This window comes from Canis lupus, chromosome 8, assembly GCF_011100685.1.
Source record: "Canis lupus familiaris isolate Mischka breed German Shepherd chromosome 8, alternate assembly UU_Cfam_GSD_1.0, whole genome shotgun sequence".
NCBI lineage: Eukaryota > Metazoa > Chordata > Mammalia > Carnivora > Canidae > Canis > Canis lupus.
Genome location: NC_049229.1, coordinates 43,604,002 through 43,620,078, shown reverse-complemented (window position 1 = coordinate 43,620,078; position 16,077 = coordinate 43,604,002). Strand labels below are relative to the sequence as shown.

The window sequence follows — 16,077 nt, the reverse complement described above, 5'->3', positions numbered from 1 at the left end:
AGCTTGCCCACTCCTCTGCACCTAACTCCACATCTCTAGATACTTTACTCGTGGAAACACAAAGCATGGCATTCACTTTGGGATGAGACAGCCAGGACCGAATGCCAGCGCCACCTCTTACCGGCCACCTGACCAATTGCTCCTTTTTCCTATTCAGAGCAACTCTCCGTGGCATTTCTGCCTGTCTCGTAAAAGCTTTAATTCTGGACTATTTTTCCAAGGACGTGTGTACAGCAAACATCCCTGGAAGACAGAGTCTCCCTCCAGGTCAGAGGAAGACGTGCTTTCTGCTCGGGATAATGAAGATATTGTCTTCCCTCTGAGGGCCAAGGTTGAACGTGTTTGTTAGTAGCCCCCATTAGAAGATTAAGATTTACTAAGCTTAATAGAGTCATTCACGTGTGACACAAACCCATTCGATGTAGAATCTGGGCCCATCTCTCCACTGCCCCGTGGGAGTTGAGCACAAGGGGAGTCAACAGAAACATGAAGCTTGTGCCCTCTGCAGTGTCAGGAGTAACCAAGTCCTTTGTTTCTGTCCAGGGAGACACTTGTCTTCTGCCACCATCTATGAACCTAGCAGGCTTCTGCCTGTTAAACAGAATGTAAGTAGGGTGAGATCTCAAGCCCCTCACTGTTCCTAACACTCTTATCCATCCAAATGTCAAGAGTCAGGAATGCTCATTTTCTCACCTCCCCTAACCTCAACTTCCTGCAGCTTGGCATCAGCCCCCATACAATACTGAAGCTGTTTTTGTTGATGTTACCAGGCTCTCCTGCATTTCCTGACTGGTCCCCTTTGTGGACTCCTTTTTCTTTAGCAGCCTCATCATCTTGCCTCCCTTGTCACTCCTGCTTTTCCTGGGTGATCTCTCCCACTGCTGGTTTTAGGAACTGTGTATAGGGCAATGATGTCCTTGACTATAACTCCACCTGCTGGGCAGCTCCACCTCACACTCAGGCGGTCCAAAAAGGAACCTCTCCTTCTCAGGCCCTCCACTTCACTTAATCCTCTCTTCGGGTCCATGCTCTCACTGGGTGCACCCAGCTACCTCTTTGCTCCAGGAGATCATCCCTGACCCTTCACTGCTGCTAACACCCCCAGGGCCATGCTGTATTTAAATATTCCTTTTTGATTTCCGGAATCTGTACATCCCCCCCCCCCCCCGCCCCAGGTCAATCAGGCCCACTCCTCCTGCTGCTCTTCCCCCTCAAGTTCCAATCTTTCCTGCCTTGTGGTGTCCAGCTAACAAGGCTTCCCACCTCCTGTTGACTACCCCCTCCCAAGCCCTCATTCCATTGTTGCTAGGGCTATGTTCCCAAAAATATAAATCAGATCATGTCACTTTCCTGCTTTCAATCCTTCACTTGCTGCTCACCACCTGACATCAAGGTTGTTAAGGTAGCTCACCATGCTCTCTAATGTTATGTCCCACCCACCTGCCAAGCTCCTCCCCCTAGTCGTCCTCCTTTCCATCTTCCACGGCCACTACCACTCCAAAAGGAAAAAAGGTGGGGAGGAAGGGTCTCACGATAACATTCTTTAAATGGCACTAACTGGTTCTAATGTGTATTATCTGGAGCCAGGAAGTCCCCCAAATTTGCATGAATCATTAGTCACCCATTTTCTGCCTATCTCAAACCTATCTTAATGTTCTTAGTTTTCTTTAAAAAAAAAATAAAGTCAAAAAAAATAAAGTCATAGTTTGGATTAGGAACCATATTTCTATTCAATTATTTACCATCAAGTTTATATGTGTTTCATGTGTTTCAGTCCCCCTTGAGAAACAAGACAAGCTATTCCTTCATTCTACCCAGATAAGGTACTTATAGAATAGCTTTTTCTCAGTGAACATATCCATCAAGTGTGTGTGTGTATCCATCTCCAAATATATATATCCGTTTCTACCAAAAACATATATATCCATCTTCACTAAATATATATATAGATCCACCTCCCCCAAATATATATATATTTATATATATATATATGAGATATAGAGAGAGAGGGATATATCTCCATCTCCACCAAATACGTATTTATTTCTCTTCTTCGCCCACTAAGCAAACAAGCCAGCACCCTGGAACGTCCACCAGGAGGCGCCGGGGGCGTCGCCAGACCTGCGGTGCCTTTACGGTTGGAGAGACCGCGAGGGATGCAGCAGCGATGGAAACCGGCTTCCTTTTTCAAGAACCAGTGAGGGAAGGGAGCAGAGCCGCGTTATTTTAGGGAGACCTTGTCGCACTCCTCCTCCCGCGGGTACGCAGCGTCCGGGATGTGTGCAGGCCCCATGGAGAGACGCTGGCGGTGGCGGCGGTGGCAGCTGGGGCTCCTACCGCGGCTGCAGCCGGCGGTGATCCGACCCCGCGGGCGCGGGGACTGAAGACGCGCAAGGGAGAGCGGCGAGCTGCGAACAAAAGCCCTCGGCGCGGGGCTCGAGCCCGGGACGTGCGGTGAGTGAACCCGCCCGGCGACCCGGGAGCGGCGGGCACTGGCGTGGCCGGGCTAGCTGGGTCCCCGGAGCCCTCCTCGCTGGGATACGTAGGGGCACTCGGAGGGCATCCAGGGGGGCAGGTGTCCGAGCCGAGACTGGGGTGGATGGTGCCTTTAGCACTTGCAGATTTGGAGGGAACCGAGCGCATTTGAGAGGACCCAGGCACCTTCTCCATCCCCAGAAAACAGCGAGGACGGGGGTGGGGATGGGGAGGATGCGGGGGGGGGGGGGGGGAGGACACGAGCACAGCTCCAGCAAGCCTTGCCCAAAAGACAGAACGAGAATCGAACACCTCTCCGGGGAGGCCTTTTGTAATTGAGGCATTTCTCTCCGACCTTCCATCAGCCCCAGGCCCCGGTCTCCTTTGGCAGGGGGGAAATCATATACTATAGATCATGTAAATTTATCATACAAATCACAGGGCCTTGAGCCTAATCCCAAATAAACTTCCTCCCTAGGCAAATGGGGTCCTCACAGCAATGCACTTTGAGGATGAACAGGCCTCTTCCTTTTTTGTTCCTGCAAAGCTGCATCCCCCATCCCCGCCTAAGCTACAAACAAATACACTAATCCTCCCGGGAATCCTCCACAGCCTCCCTGGCCGGCTACTGCCTGCACCGCGATCTTTTCATCTTAACTTGCAGCAGGAAGGAGATGCATCCAGCGGGCCAGGCGCCCTGGGGAGCCGGGCCCCAGACTCCTGCCCCGCACACCGGCTGGGGGAGGTTGAGGCTTTCCTCTTTGCACCACCAGTACCCGCCCTCTCCCGCCCCCGCCCCCGCCCCCGCCTGGGTTTTCAGGGCAAAAGTATTATGATTTACGTTCCACTGGACCTCTGAGTCTAATCCCAAAGCGGATTAAATTGGGAGGGGGGGTATATGAATGGGGCGGGGGGGGCTGCTCTCATGTATTCCTCGATGTCCCCCCCTTGTCTCCCTCAGGGACTCCACAAAAGGACACGGCCCAGCCATGGTAGACCCCGTGTCGGAAGAGGAAAAGGCGGGAGCCGAGCCTGAAGGTTCGGGCGGCGATGGAGCCGCTGCGTCCGCGCCCCCCGACGCCCAGGGCGCCCAGCAGCCCGCCGCCTCTTCGGCCTCGGCCTCGGCCTCGGCGGCGGCGGCGGCGGCGGCGGCGGCGCAGCCCCACAAGGCTGAAGCCCCGAGCGCGGCGGAGGAAGGCGAGCGGCGGGAGCAGTCTCCGCTGCTGCACCTCGACCTCTTCAACTTCGACTGTCCGGAGGCCGAGGGCAGCCGCTACGTGCTGACCAGTCCCCGCTCGCTGGAGGCCTGCGCCCGCTGCGCCGTCAAGCCGGTGGAGCTGCTGCCGCGCGCCCTGGCGGACCTGGTGCGCGAGGCCCCGGGCCGCTCCATGCGAGTGGCCACCGGCCTGTACGAGGCCTACGAGGCGGAGCGGCGCGCCAAGCTGCAGCAGTGCCGGGCCGAGCGCGAGCGCATCGTGCGCGAGGAGAAGCGGCGCCTCTTCACGCCGCTGGGCGCCGCGGCCGCCGCCGCCTCGGTCCCCAGCGCGGGCGGCAGCAGCAGCAGCAGCAGCGCCAGCCTCCCGGCCTCGCCCGCGCCGCGTGCCACCCGCAAGGCATCCTCCAGCCCGTCCCCCGCCCGGACGCAACCTCCGCCCGCGGCTTCCCGGGCCGGCAGGAAGAGCCACTCGCTGGACTCGCTGTCCCGCCGGCGCGAGGGCGCCCTCAGCTCCGAGTCCGGCGCGTCGTCCTCGTCCTACAGCGGGGAGAGCCTGCGGGAGCTGCGCTGGCCTCCGCGGGCCTTGGCCAGGAACAGCTGCCCTGCGGGCTCCGCGTCCTCCGCCCCCAACCCGCTGGGCCGCCCGTCCGCCCTGGCCCTGGTGCCGCTCACGGGCCGCAGCTTCAGCCTGGGTGACCTGAGCCACTCTCCGCAGACCGCGCAGCACGTGGAGCGCATCGTGCGCCAAGTGCGCGCCGAGCGAGGCCTGCGTGGGGTGCCCGACCGCGACCGAAAGATCGCGGCGCTGATGCTGGCGCGCCACCAGGAGGAGCGCCTGCTGCTCGAGCAGCGCGCCGCCGCCCACGGCCAGTGGGAGCAGCAGCGCGTGCGGGCGGAGCAGCGGCGGGAGCGCGAGGAGCGCGAGAAGCAGCGCGCGCTGGAGCAGGGCCGCCGGGCCTGGGCCGCGCAGGTGGAGGAGCGGCGCGGCCGCCGGGGCCGCGAGGAGCGCGAAGAGGCGCGGCGGCGACAGCGGCAGTGCGAGCGCAGCGAGGAGCGGCGGCGCGAGCTGGCCGAACGCCAGGGCCTGCTGCGGCGGGAACGCGTGGAGCGCGCGGCCCGGGAGGATCGGCTGCGCAAGCTGCAGCAGGAGCAGAACCTGAAGCAGCGGGAGGAGGGCCTGCAGGAGGGGCGCGAGCGCGCCGAGCTGGCCCGCAGGGAGCGCGCCCAGCGCGCGGCCCGCACCAAGCAGCGGCAGGAGGGCCAGCTGCAGCGGGAGAAGCGGGAGCTGAGCCGGGCGGAGCGGGCGCGCCACGAGGCTCTGCTGCAAGGCCGGGCTCGGCAGGAGCGCGCGGAGCGCGAGGGCTTGCGGAGCTCCCTGGAGGCCAGCTTGGGCCGCGCGCAGGAGAACTACGAGCAGTTGGTGGAGCAGCGCGCCCGCGAGCTGCGGGAGCGGGCCCGGCGGGAGGAGCTGCAGGGCCGGCGGGCCAAGGAGGTGGCCGAGCGCAAAGAGCGCGAACACCAGGCGCACCTGGAGGCGCTGGCCCGGGCGGGGGAGCGGCGGCTGCAGCACGCCATGCAGGCTGCCGAGGAAGCCGTGCAGCAGAAGGCGCGGCGCGTGGGCCAGAGCAGGCTGGAGAAGGAACGGGCCCAGCGCGCCAATAAGGAGAAGGTGGAGAGGGACGAAGACTGCCGCCGGCGGGAGCTGCTGCAGGCCATCGGGCGCAAGCTGGAGCGCAGCGAGCAGCTGTCCCGGGAGCGACGGAGCGCGCTGGAGAGCGCCCGCTCCACCGCCCGGGCCTCCTTCCACGTGCGCGAGAAGGTCCGCGAGGAGACCAACACGCGCTCCTTCGACCGCATGGTGCGGGATGCCCAGCTGCACGCCAGCCTCGACCGCAAATGACCGCCGCCCAGAGCTGGCCAGGCTGCCACCCTCAGCCCTTCGGGGCCTCCCTTGGCCTTTTTGACCAGACTGTGGAAGTCTCTAGTGGAGGCCCAGCCCCGCGGCCTCGCCAGGCTCCCTACCAATGAGGCAACGTGGGGACAGATTTGAGACCTGCCAGCTCACCGCCTTTTTAAAAACTCACTTCATTTGGAAATGACATAGCACAATCGCTGACCACATCCATCCTCCGTGGCTCCCGCAGCGGCCCTCACCAAGGGTTGGAATAGAAAAAGAGCTGGGAGAGGGCAGCTGAGTCGGGACTGGGGGAGGACCCCTGTAGGAGAAGGTGCAGAGGTGGCGGCTCCCTTGGGCAGCAGTCAGCCCAGGCACCTGTCGCCTATTGGTGTCTGGGGTGACATTGGTTACTGCAGCTGAGGCGGTGTCTCCTTGGCTCACCTCCATCCTTTTAAATAATGGCAAGTTGCACAAAACTTGGCGGCCTCGCAGAAAAGCACAGCTGTTCCAAGGTGTTAGGCCACACCAAGTGACCCCAAAAGCGATTGATTTTTGTATGCTTGAAGTTTAATCTGCCACTTGAGCAAATTCTGGGCTTAGTTATGATAATTTTTTGGTTGATTCCCCTAGGCTTTCCAGTTAGACAATCATCCTGCAAATAATGATCAATTTGTGTCTTTTTCCCCTCTCTCTCCTTATTCTCCCAAGTGACACAAGAAATCGGCTGGTTTACTGATGCTGTTCGCTTTAGTGGAAGCCCCTAGCCCCTGGGGGAGAGGAGTTCCCTAGGCAGCAGTGTTCCGCCCGATTCTGCTTTCTTGCAGGGTAGCTTCAGGGGAGGCAGTGTCTGATGCCCACCTCCCAGTGTGGAGCCCACTCCTCGAAAGACAGCAGCCATGCCTTAAGAAGCAGAGCTACCTTATGTGCCTGCCCAGGCCAATCCTGCCTAAATCTCCAGCCCTGGATGCAGTCCCAAGGGTGGTGGGCCCAGTGAGCCTGGAGCTAGGATTCCCGTTGTGAAGGATCCATCCTGGCTGCTCTGAGGGTAATTTCCTGTGATGGCAAGCATTGCCACTTTGCTGTTGTGAGTTGTGGTCGCTACTGTTGGTAGTATATCTTCCCCTCCTCCACCCTCTGCCCCCCCCCATCGCCGCCCCCATGAGGAAAAAAGAATGTCCCCCTTAAGTTCCTGGTTCCCTCTCACCTTTGCCAAAAGTGTTGAATCTGTCTCTCCATTGCCTCACTTTTCCTACTGGCCAAATGGGGCCATCAGTACTCTTCTGGTACCTCAAGGTCTTCTGGATCCAAAGCACCGCCTCAGTATTATTTGTTGGTCTTATTTGTGCCTTTCTTGACTTGGAGTTGGGAGGCAGGAAGGCTGCTGTTGGCCTAGTTTGTTTTTGGGAATATGGATTCCTGGCGTTGGAAGGGGCAGTGCGTCACACCAGATGATCATTTAGCTTCTGGGGCGGGGGGGTGGAGTACTCGCAAGACCAGGCCAGTTGTCCTCAGGCAACTTTAATACTTCCTTCCCATGAAGCCTAAATCAGCCCCCAGCCATATCCACCCACTGACTCCGCCTTCATCACAGAAAACATTACATTTTACATTAAATCAGGAGCAGGAAATAAAAGTTACCAAAAAATAAAATAAAAAAAGAATCAGGGTAGAGAACTACTGTATTAGACATGTTTCATGTGTATTCTTCGGGGCAGAATTGTCCCCAAAATGTCTGGTATTACACACACACACATATACACACTCCCATCTGTACCCTCTTCCCCAATTGCATGCCAGCAGGTACAAAAGCATTGTGTAGAAGGGACCAATACTTAGGTGTTACACAGGAGCTGTGCCAAGATTCATTTCTTGAATGGGTGAATTTTTCCCTCTAATTTTCTTCTTGTTGGTATCCCGGTAATCAGTGAGCTAGCTGAAATAATTGGTATTGTCTGAGTCAGGGGCATCTAACTAAAAGGTTAATTTGGGACTTACTGGTTCTTACTTAGTGGCTCCTGGTTTCCTAGAGAACTTTTGAGACCTTAATAGAAAACACCTAAAACTACTTTCTTCAAAGTACATGCATTCATTTGAGAAGGATGCAATCAGGTTTTCTTTTTTTTTTCTGAGTTTTTTTTTTAAGATTTTATTTATTTATTCATGAGAGACACACACAGAGAGAGGCAGAGACATAGGCAGAGGGAGAAGCAGGCTCCATGCAGGGAGCCCGATGTGGGACTTGATCCCAAGACTCCAGGATCACACCCTGCGCGGAAGGCAGACCCTTAACCGCTGAGCCACCCAGGCGTCCCACAATCAGGTTTTCTGGATAAGGCACTGAAAGGCACACAGGTGATCTTACCTTGCCCTTTGTTCAGTTTTTTTTTTCTGACTTACTGAATGACTTTGGGTAGATCACCTCTCTGTGCTTTGGTTTCCCCACCTGTGGAATGGGGATGGTGACTTTGGCCCTCCTCTACATTGTGAAGATGAATCAGAATCAGAATGGTTTCTCAGTTCTATGACTTTAGAACTGCAGGTGCAATTGCCATAAACAGAAAGGATCATGTGACTGTACTATGCCCAGAGAGTAGTAATGTACTGTCTTGATCTAGTGCAGAAAGCAATGGTCTCAAAAAGCACATTGCAGCTAATTGGACTTAAATAAAAGTTAAAAAAAAAAAAAAAAGAGTCCTCCAAGGGGGAAAAAAACATATTGCAGATCATAGCATCACATGTGATGCAAAGGCCCAGGTCTGAGTCTGAATGTCACCAAATTAGAGGTTTGCACTTAGAGAAAAGCATTAAGTGCAAACATATCAGAACGCAGTTTGTAAAGGAAAAGATTTTGGATTCTAAAAAAAGAAAAGAGAAGAAATCCATATAGCTAAGTAAAATTAAAGCAAAAACAGAAGTCAAACCTAGTAATCATAAAGAATGGTTCTAAATTTCAGACCATCCTCTAGAATAGAGACCTAACTCTATATCCTAGGATAAATGGCCACGTTGCCCTTTGAGGAGGTGCAATTTCCAGAATCCTTTGTTAGGCCTTTCCTTTGTATTCTTCTCTTTGAAGTGATACCAGAGAGAAGTGGTTCTTATTCTGAACAGCAAGGGACAATAAAAGGGTTGGGGGCAGTGGGGATGGTAGGTGGAGAGAGGCGTACTTCTGCTATAAGCATTCTAACATGGGCCCAGAATTGGCCTTAGAGCACCTTGCTGGAACTTTTCTTACCATCCAGGAAATTGCAGCACTGAAGTGGCCTCAGAACTTCCCATTTGCCCTCTTGGAGCATCCCCTGGCTCCAAAAAGAGAGAACATGAAGTGAAGTAAGGAAGAGTGGGAAGGGTTGGAAGAAGCTTTTATTTGATTCATTACCAAGGAAACAAGCAGGATGAAACTGTTTCAAATGAAGTCCTCAGTAGAGGTAGCCCTGCACCCAGCATCCCGCTCAGGTAATGACCCATGCCTACACCACACCTGGACAGGAAGATGGACGTTTCCCTTCAGAAGCACCCGGACTGAATCATCAAGGGATTTGCCAAAGGTGAAGAGTGGATGGAGTAATGAAGGCATACCAGCATGCAGTTTGTGTGCAGGCTACTCTGTAAAGTCCACCAGTTATCATTTCTTCTCCTTTAAAAAGTCCAATGAAACAGAGGGGTGCCTGACTTTGCATAAAGGGTTATATATTGTTTACTCTCAAATCCCTTATAGCTCATGGTTTAGCACCTCACAGTAGGCACGTAAATTCTAGATGGAGGGAAGGGTAAGGTAGAGAGTGGACAGATAGTGGACAAATGAGGTGATCTGAGGAAATCTGTGAAGAATAGATGGGATGGGCAGGCCTCCATTCATTTGACAAATTTGTATTGAACATCTGCTGTGTGCCAGGCACTGCTTTTGATGCTGAGAAGACAAACTCTGATCACTGACCCTGGGAACCACTTATGCTTCATTGTCATGAGCAGATATCTGTATGTCCCCACTGGGCTTAACTACCTTCCCACCCTGGTATCCATCCACAGGCAGGCCTGATGGTCCTTCAGGCACAAACTTCAAGCCTTTTTCCGTTTCCTGGGGACACACCATCTGCCAACCAGCTATCACACAGTCTCTGTTGTTCTTTTTCCCTTGGTTAACCAGGAGCCATGATTAATCAGGTCAAATTCATAAGGTCATGTACTTAATCAGCTTTAAATTACAGTAAAAGAGAGAGAGTGATCTTAATCACCTTCAAGAATGTTATTCGTCACGACATTAACAAAAACAGCATAATGATCATCAAAAAAAAAAAAATGATCATCAACCTAGAGAATGAGCCTCAGGCCATGCAGAGTCCCAGATCACTAAAACAGGGTACTAGTTTCATCATCCAACTGTTCTTGTGCTGAGACAAGAACTTAACATTTCAGAAGCATTTCCAGTTTAAAAGTTCCGACAAAAAGATTTCTGATCAATACTACATTGATGAGGAAGGTTAGTGAAGCAAATATTCTTAAGACTTCCAGGTGATTGAGGTTGCCCCGTAGGTTATCATGTAGATTTGCCTTTTCTCTACCATATGACTGCCATCTCCACCCTGCGTGTCCCAGGGAAGCATTTGGCAGATGAATACAAGGAAACCTGGCATTTCTTGACATGACCTGGAAAGCGGCTTTCAGGGACCAAGTAGATAACTTTCAGTTCTAGAATGTTGCTTAGGCCTTGTATGTGATACATTTGGCTTCGGCCATCTGATGCAGCACAGTTTTGCTGTATTATGATCAATCACATGCTTTGATTACATAACTGTATAGAAGAACACCTGGTCTGCTCACCTAAGTATGCTATACCGTGGAGCTCTGGTGCTTTCTCTATATGCATCTCCTCCCAGCCCCAACCATCCCTTCACATGTCCCGTCAGACTGGGTGGGCCCTGGTGCTGTTTTGGCTTCCCATAAGTCAGGGTGGGGACAGAGAGTGGACTTTGTAGCAGATGTTAGGATATAGAAGGGGAGGGTGTTTTCCATTTGAGGAACAGGGTGATCGTTGTTTGCACTGTTGTTACTTCCTAATTTATCAAATGTTGTCATGTCCCACATGAGTGTAGACTTAGTCCAAAGTGATTTTTAAATTAGCTTCCATTTTGAAGTGTTCATGCCTTTCTTCCTCTCCACTAGTACAGTATTGGTGGCATGTTTTTGTGTCAGAAACTTGCACAGTTCATAAGACTGTCAAGAAGACAGTAAATCCACATCTACTCCTGTGTTTGAATATATGTGTAAGCACACACATACACACACACACACACCTACCAATTCCAGCATCAGTGTTCTTTCAGAGGGAGGGAAATTGCAGTTGTATTCCTCCAGGGAAGGGTAAGCTCTGGGGAACCTGAGCTGCCCCTTGGGATGGGTCCATTGATTCCACCTACCTCCAGCTCCAGAGCTGCTTCAGGCTCTGGCCCGTTAGCCTAGTGTCCATATTTCACAAACCCAGCAATGAGCCATGTGGGTGACAAGGGATTTCATACTGCCACTATGCTTCTCCTTTCCCCTACTTAGTGTGACAGACTGGCTGGGAAATGGAATTTGGATGCCAAAATGTTGACATTCGGAACATCTCAGCATGATGGAATGACTAATATCTATAAAGTTCTGAACATCCAGTCCATGTGGCAGTCATACCTTCAAGGCAAAGAGTTTGGCAAAGAAGCAAGTGTCTTGATTTATTCAGACTATTACCTACTATTCCACGGGCCCTTCTTGTCATCTATGAAAGGAGGGCAACAGATCCTACATGGTAGGGAGTTGTTAAATGAGTTAATGCTTGGAAAGCAGCACAACCCCCCCTGGGAAATAGCACTCAATTCATGGATATTGTTATTCTGAACTTGGGCAGAAAAGGAAGGAATGAGGAATGAGGTAGGTTGAATGTCAGCCAGCTGGTCCTGGTGGACACCAGGCTTTGATGGTAGCCCTTTGTGCTTGTCTGGATCCCCTGCTGTGCAGCAATTCCCCCAACCAATCCAAAGGAAGGGACTCTGGAATAATGCTCCCCCACCCCAGTAATGTGCTGTAACCTGGGGTTGGGGAAGGAGGGATTACCTTGTTTACCAAATTTTTGGCAATAAAATTGACATCTGGTGACTTTTCTCAAAATTTTATTTTAAGACTTCCTAAATGATGGCTAAGATGAAAGAATGTTTTAAAATATGTACACCTTTCTTGGGGAAAAGGAGGTTTCAGCCGTGGTGCCAAATTCTACAGTAGTATCTTTAGCAGAACCACAGAGAAGAGGTTATGAGAAGGCACACTGGTACTGCAGGATGTGATACCTGGCAGAAAATTCTGGGGTGTACTGCTGTCTCTGCTATGGCCACATGGAAATGAGAAACAGGGTCTGGGGCTAGCTCAGCCTGGGAAAGTGCTGATGGCTCATTGTAGGAACAGATGTGGGAGCAGACGGAGGGAGGTGGGTGTGTATTAGCATTGCCTCATCCCCAACAAATGACTTTTCCTAAGAAGGCTCAGAAAATGCTATCCTTTCCTGCCCCACTGGCCCTGCAGACAGCTGCCTAGAGGACGGCTGCAGACCTGGGCTTGTTGAAGTTGAGTCCTCATTCTGGATGTATAGAAGTGCATGGCCCAGTGCCCAATGGCAGCTCTCACTTGCACTTCAGGAAGTGAAGTGCCCTCCTGCTGCGTTACCTTCCTTCTGCCCTTGGACACCCTAGAGGGAGGCCCCCACTGGACCTTAGAGGCCTCCTGAGCCCACAGCAAAATAGTAGAGTAGGTGAGACATGACTCCCAGGAACATCTGCCTTTTGAAGAGAACCTGCAGGGTGAGCAAAACGCATAGCCAAAGTGAACAGTTTGTAGACACTGGGATTGTGGGTAATAATAACTAACGCATATATTGAGCACTTCCACTGTGCAGCTGTTTTAAACACCTAATCCTCACTAGGTCTCTATGAGGTAGATGATATTATTATTATTATTATTATTATTAATTATTCCAATTTTACAGATGAGAAAACCGAGGCACTAAGTTTAGGTGACTTGCCCAAAGTCACATGACTTGTAATGAGCATAATTGGGCTTGGACTTAGTTAATCTGGCTGTATAGCAAGTGCTTGTAACTAGTATGTTCTGTGACTTCTTGGGAATCAGTGAGAAATATATTGTTTAAAAGTGGGCCCTCCTGGAGCTTTCCAATGCCAGCCATTTGAATCACCATCCACCGTGCCCATGCATAAGGCCTGCAAGGAGAAAGCTCAGACCTCATCTGGACCTGGCGGGTTGTGCTGGCACTTAAGGTGATATTGAGGCTCACTGCCTGGAGAAAAGATGAAAGACTCTCATGCTGACCTTGAAGCTTACCACAGCTGGGATGGTACGCGTTCTAGAGCAGAGATTCTCAAGGGTGGTCCTAGGCCAGCAGGATTGGCATCAGCTCTTCTGGGGGTGGGACCTTGCAGTCTGTGTTTTAACAAGCCTTGGAAGTGATTCCAATGTGCGCCTATGTTTGAGAACCACTGCTCTGAGACCTGTGCTTTCCAATTCAGGAGTCACTAACCACATCTGCCTGTTTCAATTTAAATTAGTCAAATTTAAATGAAACTAAAATTCAGCTCCTCAATCACACTAGCCACCTTTCAAGTGTTCAGTAGCCACATGTGCCTGATAGCCACCCTCTTGGACAGCATAGGTATAGAATATGTCCATCATTGCAGTAAGTTCCATTGGGTTGCACTGCTCTAGAACCTTGCTACTCCAGACCATGGTCCACAGACTGTCAGCATTGGCATCACCTAGGAGTTGGTTAGAAATGAAGGGCTCCATCCCAGGTCTTCCGATTCAGAGTCTGCTTTTTTGCAAGATCCCCAGTTAATTTGTGCTCCTCTTTAAAGTTCGAAAGTCACTACTCTGGAAGTCAAGCCCAAATCAAGTTCATTTTGCATGTGTGATTAACTCCCATTGGTAAATTCTTCCTACTACCTTGCCTCCTTGTTTCTAGGCAACTCTTTCCTTCTTGACAAACTTGTGTCAATTTGGGCTAGGCTTCTACTTCCTGGGCCACCAGATCATATTTCAGAACTCAAAGGGCAATTAGACACCATCCATCCCTCTCCCCATTTGAATGATATGAATAAGTCCCCTGCCCTGGCCAGACATTATGCTGGGGGTTCCCATTTTAACACATTCCACTTATTCTGATCTTACTGGGATGATTGCAAGTGTCAAGGATTTGGTTTCCCAACTATCCCTAACTACATGGTTTTCTAGAAGATTTCATCCTGCTGAAAGGAGAGGGAAAAAAAGGTACTGATTAGAGCAGTTTATTAAAAATCTCTCCTTTGCTCTATCTCTGGGCTGCCAACTGCATATCTTACTTTCTGGGTGTTGCCTCTACCGAGTAGTCCCAGTTATAATTGGCTACACCTTCACGCAGAGGCAAGTGCTTGTTTTCACTATCTCACAAAGCCAGGTGTTTGAGTGCTAAAGTCCGGTGGCTTACCTGCCTCCTTCCTGCAAACGGGAACCCAGTAGAGTGAGCTTCACCTCACCTGATACATTAATTATCATTAATCAGACCAGCCCTTCCTGCGTCTTGAGATTCACAACAAAAGGATATTAGGAGTGAAGCCATTTCATTATTTGGTATGGGCCCAGCCAAAATCTGGCCTTACTTTTCATGGTGTGCCTCTGTTGCCATCTGGGGGTCGAGAATTTCTGCACAAGCTCCTGTTTCCTGCAACCACTAAAAGAAACAAAAACAAGTAACAAAGAAGGAAGAGAGTGAGCTGCTTTGGAAGGGGAAAAGGCTGATATAGGAAGGATTATTAAAATCAGCAAAAGCATCACTCTGTTCAAGAAAGGAGAACATGCAGTGAGAGCACAGCAATAAAAGGGACGAAAAGAAGGGAGGAGAGGCTGACATACACGAGGTTGAAGCCATAGATAGAAAAATGCAGGCGGATATCTATCTTGTGACTCTGAGCATGGCTAAATAAGTCAATGTTTCAATTGAGGGGTTAGAAACCCCTCACCAGCACCATCTTAAGGCAGCAGAAATAAGACCCAGGGAGGAGAAAGGAGAGAGCAGGTGCCTTAGACAGTGATGGTTTGCTATTTGCCCAATTCAAAACATGTTAATAGTTCATACATGTCAGGTCTACATAGATAACGGTAGGCAAGCAGACCCTAAAGGGTTTTCCAAAAGTCGCCAAAACTCCTAGTGAAAAGGCTGTACAAGTAATGAAAACATGTGTAGTTTCTTCTGCCAGTGATCAAAGCAGTTAAAAGATCCTTGGAATCCAATCAAAGGTACTTTTGGAATATCTCTTCTCTAGTGGGCATTAGAATGGATCTAGTTTCTACCTCGAGGAGCAGAAGAAAAAGTATACAGAGTCCAAGGGAAAGCCAGTGTGCCTTGTAACTTTGAGGGCGTGTTTGCTAGCAGGTGCATCATTTGGAAGGTGAAGACTTGAGATGCACACAAAATGCTAGAATTTAGAATGATTTAGAAAGTAATAGATTGTATTTTTGGGGCAAGAGAAAATCTACTACTGATTTTTTTACCGTCCTTATTGTCTAATCCTGACAACAGGGGCCAGATTGCCCTGAAGCTTTTCAATTTGGCTAAATGATAAGAAATTGCTGATACACAACTGTTTTTTTTGACCTACAAAGCAACAAACAGCAAGGTGACTGGTGTCCTAAATGAGCTTTCAGAAGCCCCTCAGGAACTGGGTGTGGAGGTAGGAGGGAGATGCCCAGATGGCTGGGCTGTCCAGGTCTCATGCAAAAAATAGATGGCCCTAAAGGAGCTGTCCCAGACAGGTCAAGGGCAGCCTGCTGGTGTGCACAGCTTCTCTGCCTGCACAAAGTAGAAATTCACATCGGTGTGTCTAAACGGGAGCTCACTCAGCCTCCCCCACCGCAACAGTGGACTGCACAGCAGTTCATTTTCTTAGAATCTGCAAACTTTTCTGCAGAGTCTGTGGCCTTCTGTTTGATGCGCGCTCCCAGGAGTCCTGTAGAAGCAAGTTGAGCAGCATGCACCGCCTGCCTGGAATACCAAACAGCGCTGGCCCCTGTCCCTCGGCCACAGCCAGCTACACCGGCTCCAGCTCCGCCCCCCAAGAGCCCCCTCCCTCCCTGCACTGTGGCTCTTCTACAAACCCACTTGTTTCCAGGTGGCAGAAATACGCCGCAATCCAACAATATGTTTCTAAAACCTTCTCCATGACAACGCAGGGCCACAAGCAGGCTGCCAGCTCAGAGCCAGCCAGAGAAAGGCCCTAGGGGCAGATGGCATAGAGACAGCTCGGGGCAGCGGAGGGGGGGGACGGGTGCCAAAAGTCGGCCTGAGCAGCACTGCATTCTGGGAGTTAATGCCCCAAACTCTGGGAAAGGGGTTTGGGGAAGTAGTGAGCAAATGTCTCCTGATGCCCAGCAATGATCATTCATAAACCTTGACTTTAGCACCGAAGCCAAATAG

The 16,077-nt window shown here is 51.3% G+C and overlaps 1 protein-coding gene across 1 annotated transcript; it reads left to right on the top strand.

Moving 5' to 3' along the window:
• The first annotated feature begins 541 nt into the window (after positions 1-541).
• CCDC177 (coiled-coil domain containing 177) lies at positions 542-11,720 on the top strand. Its single transcript, XM_038545066.1, has 3 exons — positions 542-605; positions 2,066-2,454; positions 3,437-11,720. Exon 3 carries the CDS (start codon positions 3,465-3,467, stop codon positions 5,589-5,591), a length of 2,127 nt encoding a protein of 708 aa, XP_038400994.1. The 5' UTR covers positions 542-605; positions 2,066-2,454; positions 3,437-3,464; the 3' UTR covers positions 5,592-11,720.
• The last annotated feature ends 4,357 nt before the right edge of the window (positions 11,721-16,077 follow it).